General features: G+C 43.7%; 1 protein-coding gene across 6 annotated transcripts in view; it reads left to right on the top strand.

Annotated features, from left to right (window-relative positions):
* Positions 1–17,275, top strand: part of LOC137375789 (sodium-dependent phosphate transport protein 2A-like) — a 102,154-nt gene that overhangs the window by 18,948 nt on the left and 65,931 nt on the right. For 5 of the 6 annotated variants that reach the window (XM_068043243.1, XM_068043240.1, XM_068043239.1 and 2 more), the window contains 4 exons: positions 5,866–5,977; positions 7,102–7,297; positions 11,098–11,193; positions 12,826–12,946. In XM_068043243.1, coding sequence (XP_067899344.1) covers positions 5,866–5,977; positions 7,102–7,297; positions 11,098–11,193; positions 12,826–12,946 — 525 coding nt within the window. The remainder of the gene's footprint in view (positions 1–5,865; positions 5,978–7,101; positions 7,298–11,097; positions 11,194–12,825; positions 12,947–17,275) is intronic. The other variant, XM_068043238.1, reaches the window with a different exon arrangement.

Genomic DNA, 17,275 nt, shown 5'->3' with positions numbered 1-17,275 from the left:
GGAGCTGAAGTGGCTTGAGTTAACTAGGGGGCAACAGAGTGAAAGCATGGCCAATATGGAGGAGCGTGATTCAGGGCTGGGTACAGAATTGATAAAGCTAGCTCAATTAATTCCAAAATTCAATGAGGAAGATGTAGAAGACTTTTTGTGTCCTTTGAGAAACTGGCAAGGCAGCTAAAATAGCCAGCTGAGACCTGGCCCCTTTTATTACAAAGCAAGCGAACTAGAAAAACCCAGGAGATTTATTCCCTGTTGCTAGAGTTCATCCAGTTATGAACTGACCAAAAATGCTATCCTCGGGGCATATGAATTAGTACCCAAAGCCTATCACTAAAAGTTTAGAACCCTCAAGAAGCAAGCTAATCAAACTTATCTGGAGTTTGAAAGAGGTAAGCAGCTGGATTTTGACCAGTGGCTGAGGGATCTTAAAGTACAGCTCAGCTATGAGAATCTCAGAGAAGTAATTCTGTTAGAGGAATTTAAACACTCTCTCCCAATCTCCATAAAGACCCATGTAGAGGAGCAGCAGGTCCAGAGAGCCTGGCAAGCGGCTGCTCTGGCCATTTAGTTTGCTTTAATTTATAAGTCGGTTTCCCAGGGGAGAACGTTTCCTAGTCACCCCCACAGATCCGAAAAGGACAAAGGGTGGGAAGGTGACAGGAGACCAAGCAGTCCTGGGAAAGAAAGGAAAGCAGGAGACACAAGGGGCCCTCCTCTCGCCAAAAAGGAAGGTGCTGTGAGCAAGACTGAGACCCGAAGACCTGTGTGCTTCCATGTAATAAAGCAGAGCATTTAAAAACTGACTGCTGGAAACTAAAGGGAAAACTTGTAGGTTTAATCAGGGCACACCCGCTCAGTGAAGACAGGACCCTGAAGGAAAGCAAAACAGAACAAACTGCAGTAAGAGTGAGACCCAGGAAGCTCACAGCTGCAACTGCAGGAAAATTTAATAGGATTTCTGAAGGTTATCAGTGTTTTGTGTCTGAAGGGAAAGTAACCCTATACTCCTCGAGTGGAGCAAGCAAGCCCATAGTGATTCCCAGGGACACAGGGGCCACTAGATCCCTTTTACTGGGAAAGGGCCTGACTTTCCTCCCAGAGAGTGCAGTGAACACCAGAATGGTGCTGAATGGTATTGGAGGGCAGTGTATGCCTGTACCTGTACACCGGGTACAACTAGAGTCTGACCTAGTTTCGGGACTGGCGACCGTAGGGATTGTCCCTAGTTTGCCTGTGGACAGGGTTGACCTGCTCCTAGGTAATGATCTGGCAGGGGTTAAGGTGGTAGCCTCCCCGCCCCCACCCCCAGTAGTCAAAGAAAGACCGCGGGAGGTCAGAGAGACAGGACTGTGGCAGGAGACGGACCCCTGTAGTTTCCCTGAATGTGTAGTGGATCAGGCCATGATCAAACCAGCTCCCCCAGAGGAGACTGAATTAGCACTGCAGGCAGATGACCAGGTCTGACTGTCTGAGACTTTCTTTGGAAAGTTAGGAGACCCAGGGAATGAATTAAATGAATTTTCCGTAGGCTGGGTTCAGCAAGTCGACCCAGTATTGTAAGAGTTAACACAGACTGCCCATCTGAAAGTGAAGCAGACGGAATCCCTGATTGCTACTATTTAAAGAATGAGGTACTAATGTGGAAATGGAGTTCTCCTCACAGACCTGAGAGCAAGCACTGGGCAATAGTTTACCAGCTAGTGGTGCCGCAGAGGTACCGGAGAGAAATATTAAGAAGGGCCCACGAGACTACAATGGCTGTACATACCGGTATACAAAAGAACAAAGTTCGCATAATACAGCAGTTTGACTGGCCAATACGCCACAAAGATATGGTGGAGTATTGCAGGAGTTGCCACATGTGCCAGGTTGAGGAGAAACCCCAACCTACAGTGAAACCTGCACCCGTAAGACCCTCCAGCAGAGGACTGGTGAACTGTAAAGTCCCCCTACTGAGATCAAAAGGGGACAAGTAGGCACAAGGCTGGCAAAAGGTTAGACATGGAAGGGGAAAAAGTGACCAAAAGGACAGGTTAAAGGAAGTCCGGGAGGAATCCCAGATAACAACCCCTACAGTCTGGTCATCCAAACCTGAAAAATGTGAAAAGTTGGACCCAACATCCTCCTACGTAAATGCAGACACTAGAAGCACTGCACCAGAGTTGCGAACAACAGTTACAGGAACCTGCAGAGACAAAGAAAGACCTCTAGGGGGCAGAGAAACCGTGGGGGTGATGCCACACATAGTCGAAGTGCCACAGGGGATTGCAGTAGAGTCTGCACAAATACTGCAATTAGGAGTGTCCCAGAGAACAAAGGGGAGATTCGCAAAGTATCCTCCCACTCAGTCAGATATTCAGCCAGAAGTGCCGAGATGATGATCCATCTCAGCCTCCTCCTGAAGTCCCCAGCATCAGAGATGCCAGACTTCAGCCAATTCGATTCACCGCGTAATATCAAGAAACAACTGAAGGCACTGGATACTGCAAAGGCTATGGGCCCTGACAATATTCTGGCAATAGTACTGAAGACCTGTGCTCCAGAACTTGCCGCGCCCCTAGCCAAGCTGTTCCAGTACAGCTACAACACTGGCATCTACCCGGCAATGTGGAAAATTGCCCAGGTATGTCCTGTACACAAAAAGCAGGACAAGTCCAACCCGGCCAATTACCGCCCCGTCAGCCTACTCTCAATCATCAGTAAAGTGATGGAAAGTGTCATCAACAGTGCCATCAAGCGGCACTTCCTTAGCAATAACCTGCTCAGTGACACACAGTTTGGGTTCCGCCAGGGCCACTCAGCTCCTGACCTCATTACAGCCTTGGTTCAAACATGGACAAAAGAGCTGAACTCAAGAGGTGAGGTGAGAGTGACTGCCCTTGACATCAAGGCAGCATTTGACTGAGTATGACATCAAGGAGCCCTAGCAAAACTGAGGTCAATGGGAATCAGGGGGAAAACCCTCCACTGGCTGGAGTCATACCGAGCGCAAAGGAAGATGGTTGTGGTTGTTGGAGGTCAATCATCTGAGCTCCAGGACATCACTGCAGGAGTTCCTCAGGGTAGTGTCCTCGGCCCAACCATCTTCAGCTGCTTCATCAATGACCTTCCTTCAATCATAAGGTCAGAAGTGGGGATGTTCGCTGATGATTGCACAATGTTCAGCACCATTCGTGACTCCTCAGATACTGAAGCAGTCCATGTAGAAATGCAGCAAGACCTGCACAATATCCAGGCTTGGGCTGATAAGTGGCAAGTAACAGTCGCGCCACACAAGTGCCAGACAATGACCATCTCCAATAAGAGAGAATCTAACCATCTCCCCTTGACATTCAACGGCATTACCATCGCTGAATCCCCCACTATCAACATCCTAGGGGCTACCATTGACCAGAATCCTGAGGCGAGTAACTCACCTCCTGACCCCCCAAAGCCTGTCCATCATCTACAAGGCACAAGTCAGGAATGTGATGGAATACTCTCCACTTGCCTGGATGGGTGCAGCTCCAACAACACTCAAAAAGCTCGACACCATCCAGGACAAAGAAGCCCACTTGATTGGCACCCCATCTACAAACATTCACTCCCTCCACCACCGACGCACAGCAGCAGCAGTGTGTACCATCTACAAGATGCACTGCAGCAACGCACCAAGGCTCCTTAGACAGCACCTTCCAAACCTGCGACCTCTACCAACTAGAAGGACAAGAGCAGCAAATACATGGGAACACCACCACCTGCAAGTTCCCCTCCAAATCACACACCATCCTGACTTGGAACTATATCGCCGTTCCTTCACTGTCGCTGGGTCAAAATCCTGGAACTCTCTTCCTAACAGCACTGTGGGTCTACCTACCCCAAATGGACTGCAGCGATTCAAGAAGGCAGCTCACCACCACCTTCTCAAGGGCAATTAGGGATGGGCAATAAATGCTGGCATAGCCAGTGACGCCCACATCCCATGAATAAAAAAAAAGATAAAAAGCAGCCATCCATCCACAGAAGTTAAAAGCCTTTGCCTCACTCAGCAAAACACTGAAAGAGAGTTCAGGATAGACCTGCCCACTACTGACTCTCCTGAAAAAAAAAATTCCAACTCAAGGCGAATTAAACCTAACCATCTCAAAGACCCTAGACAGCTATGGAAATGGGCAAACTGAAGAAAACCTTCCCCAAAGAAGCACATGTTTATTGAGATGCCAAATGGGGCAAGTTTAATAAGTTTTAGGATTTGTGAATGAATGAGAGAAATGCATTTTTTTTCTGTATCTTATATTTTCTCTCAACCCTTTTAATGAAATGCATTTTCTCAACTCGCATTTCATTCCGCTAGGTGTGGAGGTGTCATGCTAGGCCCCCATCTGCCAAGAATGAGGCACATTAATTTTGTCATAAATATTGATTTTAAACTGTTGCTGGAGCAAGGAAAGGACTTGTTAAACAGATCAGCCATGGCTGGAAAAGGCATTTGCATGTAACAGACAGTGCTTGAAAGGACAAAGGACTATTCCCTGACATATTCAACCCACAATGGACCTTGATCACCAGGTATTGTGTGTAAGAGGTGCATTCCAGAGACTGCTAAGGTGATACACTCCAGGACTGGTTAGACCAGCTGGTCACATAACTATCTGGCTGTTCCAGGTTTTTTGAACTGGCCACAGGGAGTTTGAACTAGAAAGACTGTTTGCTCAAGGACTGAGAAGATTTCTCCTGTCTTCTTCCCGTCTTTCTCACAAGCCTCTGAATCCACTGAAGACACATGAATCCCAAGAGAGAAAAGTCTCCCACCGCGAACATGGTTTAAGAAGAATACTGGGCCCCAACGACAAGCAAGAATTACCTCCAATCAAGAACTCTACAGTGAGCTCAAAGAAACATAAAAGACTCTTCAGATACTGCCTCAAACTTTTCCATATTATTTTTCTCCCGCTCTTTTCTGTCTCTATTTGCATGTGTGTATTGCGTATGCATGCTAACATGGGTGTGTCATGTATCCGTAGGCATCAACCGAATTAGAGTTTAAGTTCAAGTTTCATACATTTCAACTTTTCTTCTTTAAACCTCAGAAAACCTGTTTGTGCTGGTTTCTTTGCCTTATAATTGGAAAGCAACGAACAAGGATTCACCAAGGTGGAGCTAAAAACACAGTGTGTTTAAAAATAAAACCCTGTTACAGTAAGACCAAGTGAAGGCTTAAAGGGGACCCTAGATCACTTTCTCACCTGATCGTAACATAATACATACACCCGATAGATGCATAAAGGAAATGACTTGCTGGTCCATCCAGACTCTCACACGCAATGCCTTTTGCATCACAATATACACACTTCCCCACGCAACCAAATGCAACATGCTCTCCTGGGCGAGACAAAAAACGAGATAAATACCCAAGGCAAAAAAATCTGGGAAATTCCTCTCCGACCCCTTTTGGCAATCAAAACTAGTCTGTCACAGCAATACCACTCATTAATGATGTAAATTACTTCCCTTTTGTACGATGTGAGCTCCACCTCAGCCAGAAACAAGTCCAGCTCTTGCTTGAAAGAATTCAGTGAATCGGCATCCACCGCATGCGTCGGTAGCCTGGTCCAGACATCCACTAATCTTGGAAAAGAACCATCACCTGGCATCCAACCTAATTCTGACCTTACATGACTTGACATTGTGAGATATAACTGCATCAGACAGATAATCTGATAGTGCTAAGATAAATTAATATATGCCAACAGATAATGTCAGAAGCATTCCAATGGATCAGGATTACAATGGAGAAATTTATGCTCATTTGTAATGTTATTTATCAAGTTCTACATCTGCAGTATGCTGAATACAAGCACTCAACTTATATCTTTGCTTTTCCAGTACTGGGAGTACGTTCTGCAATTCCCATTATCATGGGATCCAATATTGGAACTTCAGTAACAAATACTATTGTGGCCCTAATGCAAGCAGGAGATAGAAATGAATTCAAACGGTAAGATAGTCCATTAATTATGTTGCAGCAATTACAAGTCATTGGGCTTGGGTTCTTTCCAAAGCATCTGGGATCTGAGTAGGCTTGTGTCCATGAGGTTCAATGAGCTCAGTCCTGGTCAGGATTTATAATTTAATCTCATGCTACATTGTCTTCAATGCTCATACTATCTACTGGTGCAATGATCAAAAGAAGGGCCTTTAGATTTTCCATTGTCTTATGTCAAGAAATTGTGCCTCCGCACAGAGCAGCACATATATCAATGCTAAGACACAGCCTAGCTGTGTAGTGAGGTGTGAGCTGTCAAACAAAGGCTCATGGGGGCAGACATGGAAAATAAGGATTTATTCTTAGAAGGTGATTTTGTGGCCTTTTTCTACTGCTATGTTTATCTAACTCATTTGTAACTATCTAAGTCAAAAACATGGACCAGATATCCATCCTAGAATGCTAGCAGTAAAAGAACATGTTGCAATGTGAAAATCAGTGAGTAATTAGCTTTGACTATTTAGTAACTATTGATTCAACCAGTAAACCTGCTTATTCTGTTTTCACCATCACGGTTCTCCCTATCTGTCCTGCGAACACTGACTCATACAGGGGAATGATCCCCAAGGTCCTGGCTGTTTTCCAATGTATTTCCCAATTGACCCTCCTTCAAGTTTCCAATTCCCACCCTCGCAGCGTGAAACTGCACGTGAACCCAGCTCATGATTTGCAGTCCATTAAGGCTCCAAAGTCTTGAGTATTAGTGGGCATTTTAACTATGTGGGGCAGACGGTGGGGGAGGGTGGTTGGTGGCAGAGGGTGTGGGCATCCCAGCCAATCCTGATCCTGTCCTCAACAAAGACTGCGTCTGACTTTCAGCAGGGATCATTAGATAACAATCAGGACATGGAAATTTTGGCTGATCTCCACTCTAATCTAGCAGCCCTGAAGCAAATTGCCTCACCATTGTGGCTGGGATCAGGACAGACCAGAGACTCAGAATTGGGGTCTTCCAGATCTATCAATGAGCCATCTGCGAACCATCTGTCATTCAAACTGATCGTTCAAGTTTCTTTCTAAAACAAAAATCATTCAAGTCGTTCTACATTGCCACATATGTTTTAAATTAATTACAGGGCTTTCGCAGGTGCCACTGTCCATGATTGCTTCAATTGGCTCTCTGTGCTGGTGCTGCTGCCAATCGAGGTGGCCAGCGGCTTCTTGTATCGACTCACTAAAGTCGTGGTGGGTAGCTTTAAAATCCAGACAGGAAAGGATGCACCAAACCTCCTTGGTATCATTACAGATCCATTTACTGACTACATTATACAGGTAGGGACAGCAGTTATCCTTTTAATGGCATTTATTTCTTTTACCGTGTATAGCGAGTACGATAATAATTTGCATTTTGTTTAGTCTCAAACTAATGGCAGTCCAGTCACAGTACATAAGGCACTGGAATGAACCAGTTGGGCCAAATGGCCTGTTACTGTGCTGCACATTTCATTTGATTCTCTGCACTAAAAGAATAAAAAAACAACAACTGCTGTTCAGATTCCTGTACCTATGTTATTCCATTAGAATGTTACAACAGAATATTGCAAGTTTTGTTAATTACAGGCTGGAATGGGGAATAATTCAAACTTAAGCAATGTTGTACAATTGGTTCACTTTGTGTATAATGACAGGTGTGTTTAAAATGTTTGTGGTCAGATGATCAAAATCCAAGATGTTTCTGGTATCTCTTTCCCTGATATAAAAACAGCTGTTCTTCAAAGGCCAGGATCCCGATGCCAGGCTTGCTAGGCCCGATCTTCCTGGAGGTGTCAAGGCTCTGTTGTGGCCCACTGTAATTAAACAATGGTCTGCCTTTAAAGAGGAGATAGCTTGCGTATAGTTGCGTTGCTGTCCCATGAGAGGAAAAGTTAGGACAAACAAAGCCAGAGCTCCCTGGATGACAAAAGAGATATAGTGTAAAATGAAATGGACAAAGGGTGTGAATGACAGATGTCAGGTTGATAATGTAAGTGAGAAGCAGGCTGAATACAGAAAGTTCAGTGGGGAAGTCAAAAAAGAAAAGCAGCAGCAAAGGAAGAGCATGAGAAGAGAGTGGCAGCCAAAATAAAAGGGAATCCAAAAGTCTTTTATATGCATATAAATAGTAAAAGGTTGGTAAAAAGGAGTGGGGCCAATTAGCGACCAAAAAGGGGATTTACGCATAGAGACAGAAGGCATGGCTGAGGTATTAAGTGAGTTCTTTGCATCTTTCTTTACCAGGGAACAAGGTGCTGCCAAAGTGGTAGTGAAAGAGGAGGTAGCAGAGACATTGGATCAGCTAAAAATTAGCAAAGAGGAGGTATCAGATAGGCTGCAGTACTTAAAGTTGGTAAGTCATCAGAACCAGATCGGATGCATCCGTGAATACTGAGGGTATTAAGGGTGAAAATTGCAAAGGCACTGGCCATAATCTTCCAGTTCTCTTTAGCTAAAGTAGTGTTGCCAGAGGACTGGAGAATTGCAAATGTTATACCTTTGTTCAAAGGACAGTCTAAGGATAAGCCCAGCAATTAAGTTTAACCTTGGTGGTGGGAAAGCTTTTAGAAATGATAATATTGCCCCGGACTAACAGTCACTTGGACAAATGTGGATTAATTAAGGAAAGCCAGAACAGATTTGTCAATGGCAAATCATGTTTAATTTGATTGGGTTTTTGATGAAATAACAAAGACGGTTGATGGGGGTAATGCAGTTGATGTGTACATGGACATTCAAAAGGCATTTGATGAAGTGCCATGTAACAGGCTTGTTGGCAAAGTTGAAGGCCACAGAATAAAATCGACATTGGCAGCATGGATACTGAGTTGCATGAGTGACAGGCAACAAAGAATAGTGGTGAACAGTTTTTTCTCGGACTGGAGGAAGGTATATAGTGGGGTTTCCCAGGGTTCAGTATTAGGACCACTGCTTTTCTTGATCTATATTAATGACCTGGTGTCATAGTGTACGGGGCACAATTTCAAAATCTGCAGATGGCACAAAACTTGGAAGTTTTGTGAATTGTGAGGAGAATAGTGATAGACGTCGAGGACATAGAGAGGTTGGGCGGACATGTGGCAGATGAAATTTAATGCAGAGATGTGTGAAGTGATACATTTCAGTAGAAAGAACGAGAAGAGGCAATATAAAATAAAAGATACAATTCTAAAAGGGGCTCAAGAGCAGAGGGACCTGGGGTATATGTGCACAAATCCTTGAAGGTGTCATGGCATTTTGTGAAAGTGGTTAAAAGTCATATGAGATCCTGGGCTTTATAAATAAATGCATGTACAGAAGCAAGGAACATATGGTGAGCCTTTATAAAACTGGAGTACCGTGTCCAATTCTGGGCACCATACTTCAGAAAGGATGTGAAGGAATTAGAGAGGGTGCAGAAAAGATGTATGAGCATGGTTCCAGGGATGAGAGACTTCAGTTATGAAGATATATTAGTGAAGCTGGGGCTGTTCTCTTAGTGAAGGTTGAGAGGAGATTTGATCGAGGTGTTCAAAATCATGAGGGGCCTGGACAGAATAGAGAGAGAGAAACTGTTCCCATTGGCAGGATGGTCGAGAACCAGAGGACACAGATTTAAAATGATTGGCAAAAGAACCAGAGGTTTTCATGAAGAAAAGCTTTTAGGCAGTGATTGGTTGCATCAGGAATGTACTGCCTGAGGGTGGGATGGAGGCAGATTCAATGGTGACTTTCAAAAGAGAATTGGATAATTATCTGAAGATATGTGCAGGGCTATGGGGAAAAGGCAGGGGAATGGGACTGGGTGATTTGCTCTTGCAGAGAGCTGGCACAGACATGATGGGCCTTATGGCCTCCTTCTGTGCAATAACTATTCTATTCTATGAAATATTTAAATAAAGGAAATTAATACATTTTAATGCCATTCACTGTGATCTTACCAGCTGTCCATGATCTTCCGTGTGACAGCTGGCACTCATGTGCCTTCATTTTCCCGGTGAGGGTAAGCTGGTGCCACCGAGGTAGGGAAGGGGGGAACGGGTGGGGGAACGGGGCGGCCATTTATTTTCATTGTACTGGGGAGGTACGGGTCAGAAATGTATTTACAGTATAGTGGGGGGGAGGGTAACAGGGTTCAACTCTATAGTTTCTGTACATTTTCTTTAAAAATGTGCCAGCGCCAGCGCAGAAGCAGCTGACGATGTTCACAGTATCGCTAAGGCCGCCCCCACTAGGTGATTGGTGGGGGGGGGGGGAGGTGGCCCGCCTTGTGTATTTAAACGGGCATGCTGGATCGAAGCAGCTTGGTGGCACACGGCTCATGTGTGCGGGCCGCTATTTTTTCACCTGCTACCAGGCGCTGGCGCCATTTTTAAAAGGCTGCCAGACCTGCACAGAAACTACGCCGTTTAACCCCATACCCACCTACGCCCCCACTCCCACCCCCACTACACTGTAAATAAATTTCTCCCGGCGATGGGAGAATGAATTTCAGCCCAAAGAGTTTGTTTCAAGCTGAACAAAAGAGAAATTGATTTGAAATTTCAAGGAACAGTTTAGATTCATTTTTCCACCACTGTGACAAGATAGTAAAGGAAAATAATCACTGCCCAATATTTAAAAGTTATTTTCAAAAGAATGAGCTTAGTTTAAGGGTAACCTTTAAAAAAAGTTGTTCACTCAAGGAATAAGGTGGGAAAATGCATACATGAAATATAGAATTATGTGCTTTGTTCATCTCTTGTTTCATAACTTTGCTTAATATTTTAGAAGACTGGAGTGAGATTTTATGAAGGTGGAGGATATGTCCAGTAGCTGAATGGAATTGCTAAATAGTGATTGCTGTTTGTTTTCCTGGTACATAACTAAAAGCTTACTTCGCTACACCATGGGAGCTTAATTAGTAAAGTTGCCTTTCCACAGCATCCAACAACATCTCAGGAGATCACCTAGTAAACTCAGCTCCAAACTGCACCCAACAACTCACAGGACATTGACGAATAAAATCTGTATTCTCTTACTCACCATGAGCAATGCTACAATGATGCATGAGTAGCAAGTTAAATTGCTAGAATATTTCAGAAAAATATCTATATTCCTTCTTTCTTTAACTTTTTTAGGTTGATAAATCTGTAATCACTGCAATCGCGATTGGGGATGAAAGTTTCCGGAATAGGAGTCTCGTGAAGATATGGTGCATCAAGAGGATTGTACAGGTAAGGATGTTATCTGAGGCACTGAGAAATGACAAATTCTGCTTCAGCTTTAGGTCTTTTCTAATATTACTTTGAAGGGAGTGTCATGAAGGTGCTTCCGTTATTAATATTTTTTTGAGGACTCGTGTTGAAAGACCAAGGAGATGCCTGGATATGTTTTTTTTCAAAAGGGTTACTGGAAGGACACTTCGGATTTAAAAAAAAACACTTACTGGAAGAGACAATGAAGTGCTAAAATAAACATAAGGAGCCTTGCTGGCTATTGGAGTTGTTTACAGAGAAGTCACTTGTCTAGGTTTATGGTTGTCAGGAGTTGAGGCTTTTTGATTTGGCTTGGACTGTTTAAATGTTCAGTTGGTGTGCAGCCTGCTAAGAGAGAAGCTACCCAACTCAGTCTTTTCCACCTGTTTTGGAAAATCTTCTGAGAATTCAGTGTGATAGCTGAAACCACTGAGGCAGTAATCTTCCTGAAAAGCCTGCAAGACTACTCTTAGACATCTCTGAAATAGAACAGCTCCAGAAAGATCCCAGTGACAGCCGGGTGTACCCGGATGCCAGATCAAAGGCCATTTGGAACATTCCATATCTTATCCTTGTTCTTCAAGAATTGACAATATCTTGCCAAAGTATTTTTTAAAAGTTAATCTCTGCAGAGCCAGTTTTTTTCTTTATTTTCTTCCCTATAGCTGGTGTGTGTGTGTACATGTGTGTACGTGTTAAGCTTATTTTAGAAGGGTATAATTTATACTTTCATATTTCAAACTGTGTGTTAATAAGCTTTGCATGTTTATTGAATAAGTTTGTTTTATAATAAGTCAATAATATTGTTGTTTATTAAAGAAACCTGGATGGCAGATTTTTATTCTGAAACTAATATGGATAAAGTATATAATTGGCCATATCGGTAACTGGGTAAAATATTTAAACATACGTTGTGACCAGTGGAACTAGAGAAAGACAGTTCATTCCTTCAATCTCGGTCATAACAGGAGGCAGACTAAACTGACCACGTGATAGGCCAGAACTAAAGCAGGAGCAATGTTAATGGCATAGGGATTGTAGCTACTTGCATTTATATAGTGACCTTGACACAGAAAAACATCCCAAGACATGTCATAGAGGCACAAGGAAAAACAGACAAGCCCAAAATGAAATTAAATGGGGTGACCAAAAGCTTGGTTGAATTGGGTTTTAAACTGGATCTTTATGGAGGAGAAAGAAGTAGAGAGATGGAGCAGGATTAGTGAGGGAATTTCAAGTAAGTTCCCTCCAAGTCACACATTATCCTGACCTGGAAATAATTCACCATTCTTTCATCATCGCTGGGTCAAAATTCTGGAACAAGAGATAACATAAACTAACACAGGGCAAATTTAGAATTGATGTCAGGGACCTCTTCTTCACATAAAGAGTGATCAACGCATGGAATGGATCCTGGGTAGGGACAAAATATTTGCAATCCTTTGAAGTGGAAGCTGAATGTTGTATTGGATCATTCTGGATGGATGAGCTGAATGGGTTTCCTCATCCATATCTAACTTGCAATGAAGTTGAAACCACCTTGAACCCAATTGTTACGATAGCCTATTGCAGAATTCTTGGTTTGTGCTGCTAACTAACTCTTGTTTAAAGCTACAGGACAACATCACTGTAGACAGTCTGGAGAAGTGCACATCACCTGAATCGTGCTGGCAAGATATGAACTACACTTGGACTTTAGTCAATAGAACATATGAAGAAAACTTTGAGAAATGTAAGTGTGAAAACAGTTATTGGAATGCGATGCTGGTTTACATAGTAAAGCAAACGTATACTTTACTTAGAAGGAACACACAGTGGTTTTGTTGATCAAGTTGTTAAGTAATGTTAAAGAATTTTTGCATTTGTTTAGTGCCTTAACATGTCACAATATGGTTTAATACATTTCAACCAATGTGCATATTCACACACATAGGGCTGAATTTTATGAGCACGCGCAGATCTGCCGTCACTGAGCCCCTGCAATACTTCAAGCGGGGTCTCATTTAAATGGAGGGGCCGGAGCGGCAGCCCTCAATGATGTAGAGGGGGCGGCCGCGCTCTCCCTGGCAATGGCTTCCGACGCCACCGCGCAGGCGCCGGTGTCATTTTTAAAGGGCTTCACGCCTTGACAGATTATTTGCATTTTTAAAGTCACCATCACCTTTTTTTTTAGAATTAGAATATTACAGCGCAGTACAGGCCCTTCGGCCCTCGATGTTGCGCCGACCTGTGAAACCATCTGACCTACACTATTCCATTTTCATCCATATGTCTATCCAATGACCCGTTAAATGCCCTTAAAGTTGGCGAGTCTACTACTGTTGCAGGCAGGGCGTTCCACGCCCCTACTACTCTCTGAGTAAAGAAACTACCTCTGACATCTGTCCTATATCTATCACCCCTCAACTTAAAGCTATGTCCCCTCGTGTTTGCCATCACCATCCGAGGAAAAAGACTCTCACTATCCACCCTATCCAACCCTCTGATTATCTTATATGTCTCTATTAAGTCACCTCTCCTCCTCCTTCACTCCAACGAAAACAACCTCAAGTCCCTCAGCCTTTCCTCGTAAGACCTTCCCTCCATACCAGGCAACATCCTAGTAAATCTCCTCTGCACCCTTTCCATAGCTTCCACATCCTTCCTATAATGCGGTGACCAGAACTGCACGCAATACTCCAGGTGCGGTCTCACCAGAGTTTTGTACAGCTGCAGCATGACCTCGTGGCTCCGAAACTCGATCCCCCTACTAATAAAAGCTAACACACCATATGCCTTCTTAACAGCCCTATTAACCTGGGTAGCAACCTTCAGGGATTTATGCACTTGGACACCAAGATCTCTCTGTTCATCTACACTACCAAGAATCTTCCCATTAGCCCAGTACTCTGCATTCCTGTTACTCCTTCCAAAGTGAATCACCTCGCACTTTTCCGCATTAAACTCCATTTGCCATCTCTCAGCCCAGCTCTGCAGCCTATCTATGTCCCTCTGTACCCTACAACATCCTTTGGCACTATCCACAACTCCACCTACCTTATTGTCTTCCGCAAATTTACTAACCCACCCTTCTACACCCTCTTCCAGGTCATTTATAAAAATGACAAACAGCAGTGGCCCCAAAACAGATCCTTGCGGTACACCACTAGTAACTAAACTCCAGGATGAACATTTGCCATCAACCACCACCCTCTGTCTTCTTTCAGCTAGCCAATTTCTGATCCAAAGCTCCAAATCACCTTCAACCCCATACTTCTGTATTTTCTGCAATAGCCTACCATGGGGAACCTTATCAAACGCCTTACTGAAATCCATATACACCACATCCACTGTTTTACCTTCATCCACCTGTTTGGTCACCTTCTCGAAAAACTCAATAAGGTTTGTGAGGCACGACCTACCCGTCACAAAACCGTGCTGACTATCGCTAATGAACTTATTCTTTTCAAGATGATTATAAATCCTGTCTCTTATAACCTTTTCCAACATTTTACCCACAACCGAAGTAAGGCTCACAGGTCTATAATTACCAGGGCTGTCTCTACTCCCCTTCTTGAACAAGGGGACAACATTTGCTATCCTCCAGTCATCCGCCACTATTTCTGTCGACAATGACGACATAAAGATCAAGGACAAAGGCTCTGCAATCTCCTCCCTAGCTTCCCAGAGAATCCTAGGATAAATCCCATCTGGCCCAGGGGACTTATCTATTTTCACACTTTCCAAAATTGATAACACCTCCTCCTTGTAAAATCATTTCATCATACATTAAAGCCCCTCTTCCACCCCCGCAATAATGAAACAATATATTTATTTCCCTCTCGCCCCCGGAAAACCATTTTTGCCGGTCCCAACCTTTCAACTCCAAACTTTGCAATCCTCCCCCTTCAACCCCTTCCCACCATCCCCTCAGCTAATTGAATCTGTTTTCACCACTCCCCCCCACTGCCCTGAGAATTTCACTGCTCCCCCCTCCCCGCCAGTGTCACACCTCGGATGCCCGTGCGGATAACCGAAGGTGCAGGAGATCCGGCCGGCCACTGGAATATTGACGTGGGACGGCCGTTGGGACCAGGTAAGTTTATTTGCACGCATTAACCTTTATTGACATATTGAAATGAAGGCCCCACCGCCGCAGGTAAAATGCTGTGGGGCCTTCTCAGCGTCGGGAGTTGTGGCGGCCCTCTCCCGGAAGAATTTTCCAGTCCCCCCCGTCACAATCTCCAATGCTGGAAGGTGAGTAAAAGTCAGCCCATATATGCAGACATAAAGGGGGAGGTGATGACGTCGTGGTAATGTCACTGAACTGGTAGCCCAGAGGCCCAGGCTAATGCTGTCAGGACGTGGGTTCAAATCTCACCACGGCAGATGGTGAAATTTGAAATTTGAGTTAATAAATCTGGAATTAAAAAGCCCGTCTAGTGTGACCATGAAAACATTGTCGATTGTTGTAAAAACCCATCTGGTTCACTAATATCCTTTAGGGAAGGAAATCTGCCATCCTTATCCGGTCTGGCCTACATGTGACTCCAGATCCACAGCAATGTGGTTGACTCTTAAAATGCCCTCTGAAATGGCTGCTCAGTTCAAGGGCAATTAGGCTTGAGCAATAAATGCTGGCCTAGCCAGTGGCACCCACATCCCATGAACGAATAAAAAAAAATGTACATTTGCATACATAAGCACACACAAATACATGCATATAAACACATATATATACACACATGCATATACACACATACAAGCTTGTCTATATTATATATGCTTGCTATGATTCTGTTGACTTCATAGGGGTATCTATGGAGCAGAACGATGAGATTTTGAGTGTTAGCAACATCTTCATCATGCACTAGGTGAAATCCATCCTCTAGATGCCTCCGAAGGTAAAGTGGGAGAGTGTACTACCCAGTGTATTACTGAGCTTTACAGAGTGGAAGAGACAATGTTCTGATCACGGGTCTATGCTGAGTTAACTGATTTTACCCAGTTCACTGTTGAGATGCTGAAATCAGAGAGGAAAACTCAGGGTTGCTGTAGTATATTGTAATGGCTGGGCAGTTTGTAATACTGCCCTCTCAGCTGAATTCTCTTTTGGGGAGGTATAAATAAAGTTAGTCCAATAATGGCAGCCTGCCGTGAGTCCACATGTTAGTCTTATTCAATGAAATACACAGTGGAAAGACGTTGATAAGGATGGGACAAAATTCTTTATTTACTTTTCCTTTGAAAAATTGTGGAGTGAAGAACATTGTGACACACATTTAGGAACTCCCAAAGTTGATTTTGAGGAAGTTTGGGGCAATTTGAAAGATTGCCCTGTGTGTGTGCACATTGTGTTCAGATACAATTCAGTGTGGGTCAGTGTGGGACATAATTGAAAAAAAGTAGCACTGAAGACATATTTTGGGACAATGGGGGAATTCAACCCTAACAAAGAGGACTAGTGTATTTATGAACGAAGGTTGCACATTTGGCTGAAAGAAGATAAAATTGGAGATGATGATAAAGTAAATGTTTTCCTCACCATTATGGGGCCAGATGTTTTTAAGATGGCGTCTAACCAATGTTGCCCCCAAGAGCCCAGTACTATGGACTATTCTGAAATTAATGAGATTCTGGACATATATTATAGCACAAATAAGAATGAAATTACACTGAGAATTGCATTCCATGAAAGGAAGCAGTTTCCAAGTGAATCTATTGCAGATTATATTCTCGAATTAAAGAAACTCTTTGCCACTTTGGGTATGGCATGAACTTAGAAGTCAATCTTAGAGACATGTTTATTGGAGGTCTAAATGACAGTAAAGTCCAGGCCAAGCTTTTGAGTAAAGGCAATAGCTGATATGGAAGGAGGCCTGTGATGAGGCCACAGCCATGGAAATGGAAGGTAGAGATAGTTGCAGATTGCAAGGAAGTTTTTTCTCTGTGCCAGTAGGGGAGGTCCGTCGAATTTCAGCAGGAACCAGGCCACAGCAGCCAAGTTCACAGACTCAAAGTTAGAAATTTAGATGCCAACATTGCCATGGTAGCCACCCGCAGTGTGACAGAGCATCATGGA

The sequence above is a fragment of the Heterodontus francisci genome, chromosome 12 (genome assembly GCF_036365525.1).
Source record: "Heterodontus francisci isolate sHetFra1 chromosome 12, sHetFra1.hap1, whole genome shotgun sequence".
Lineage (NCBI taxonomy): Eukaryota > Metazoa > Chordata > Chondrichthyes > Heterodontiformes > Heterodontidae > Heterodontus > Heterodontus francisci.
The sequence above is the reverse complement of the archived record's forward strand: the minus strand, read 5'-3'. Positions and strand labels throughout refer to the sequence as shown.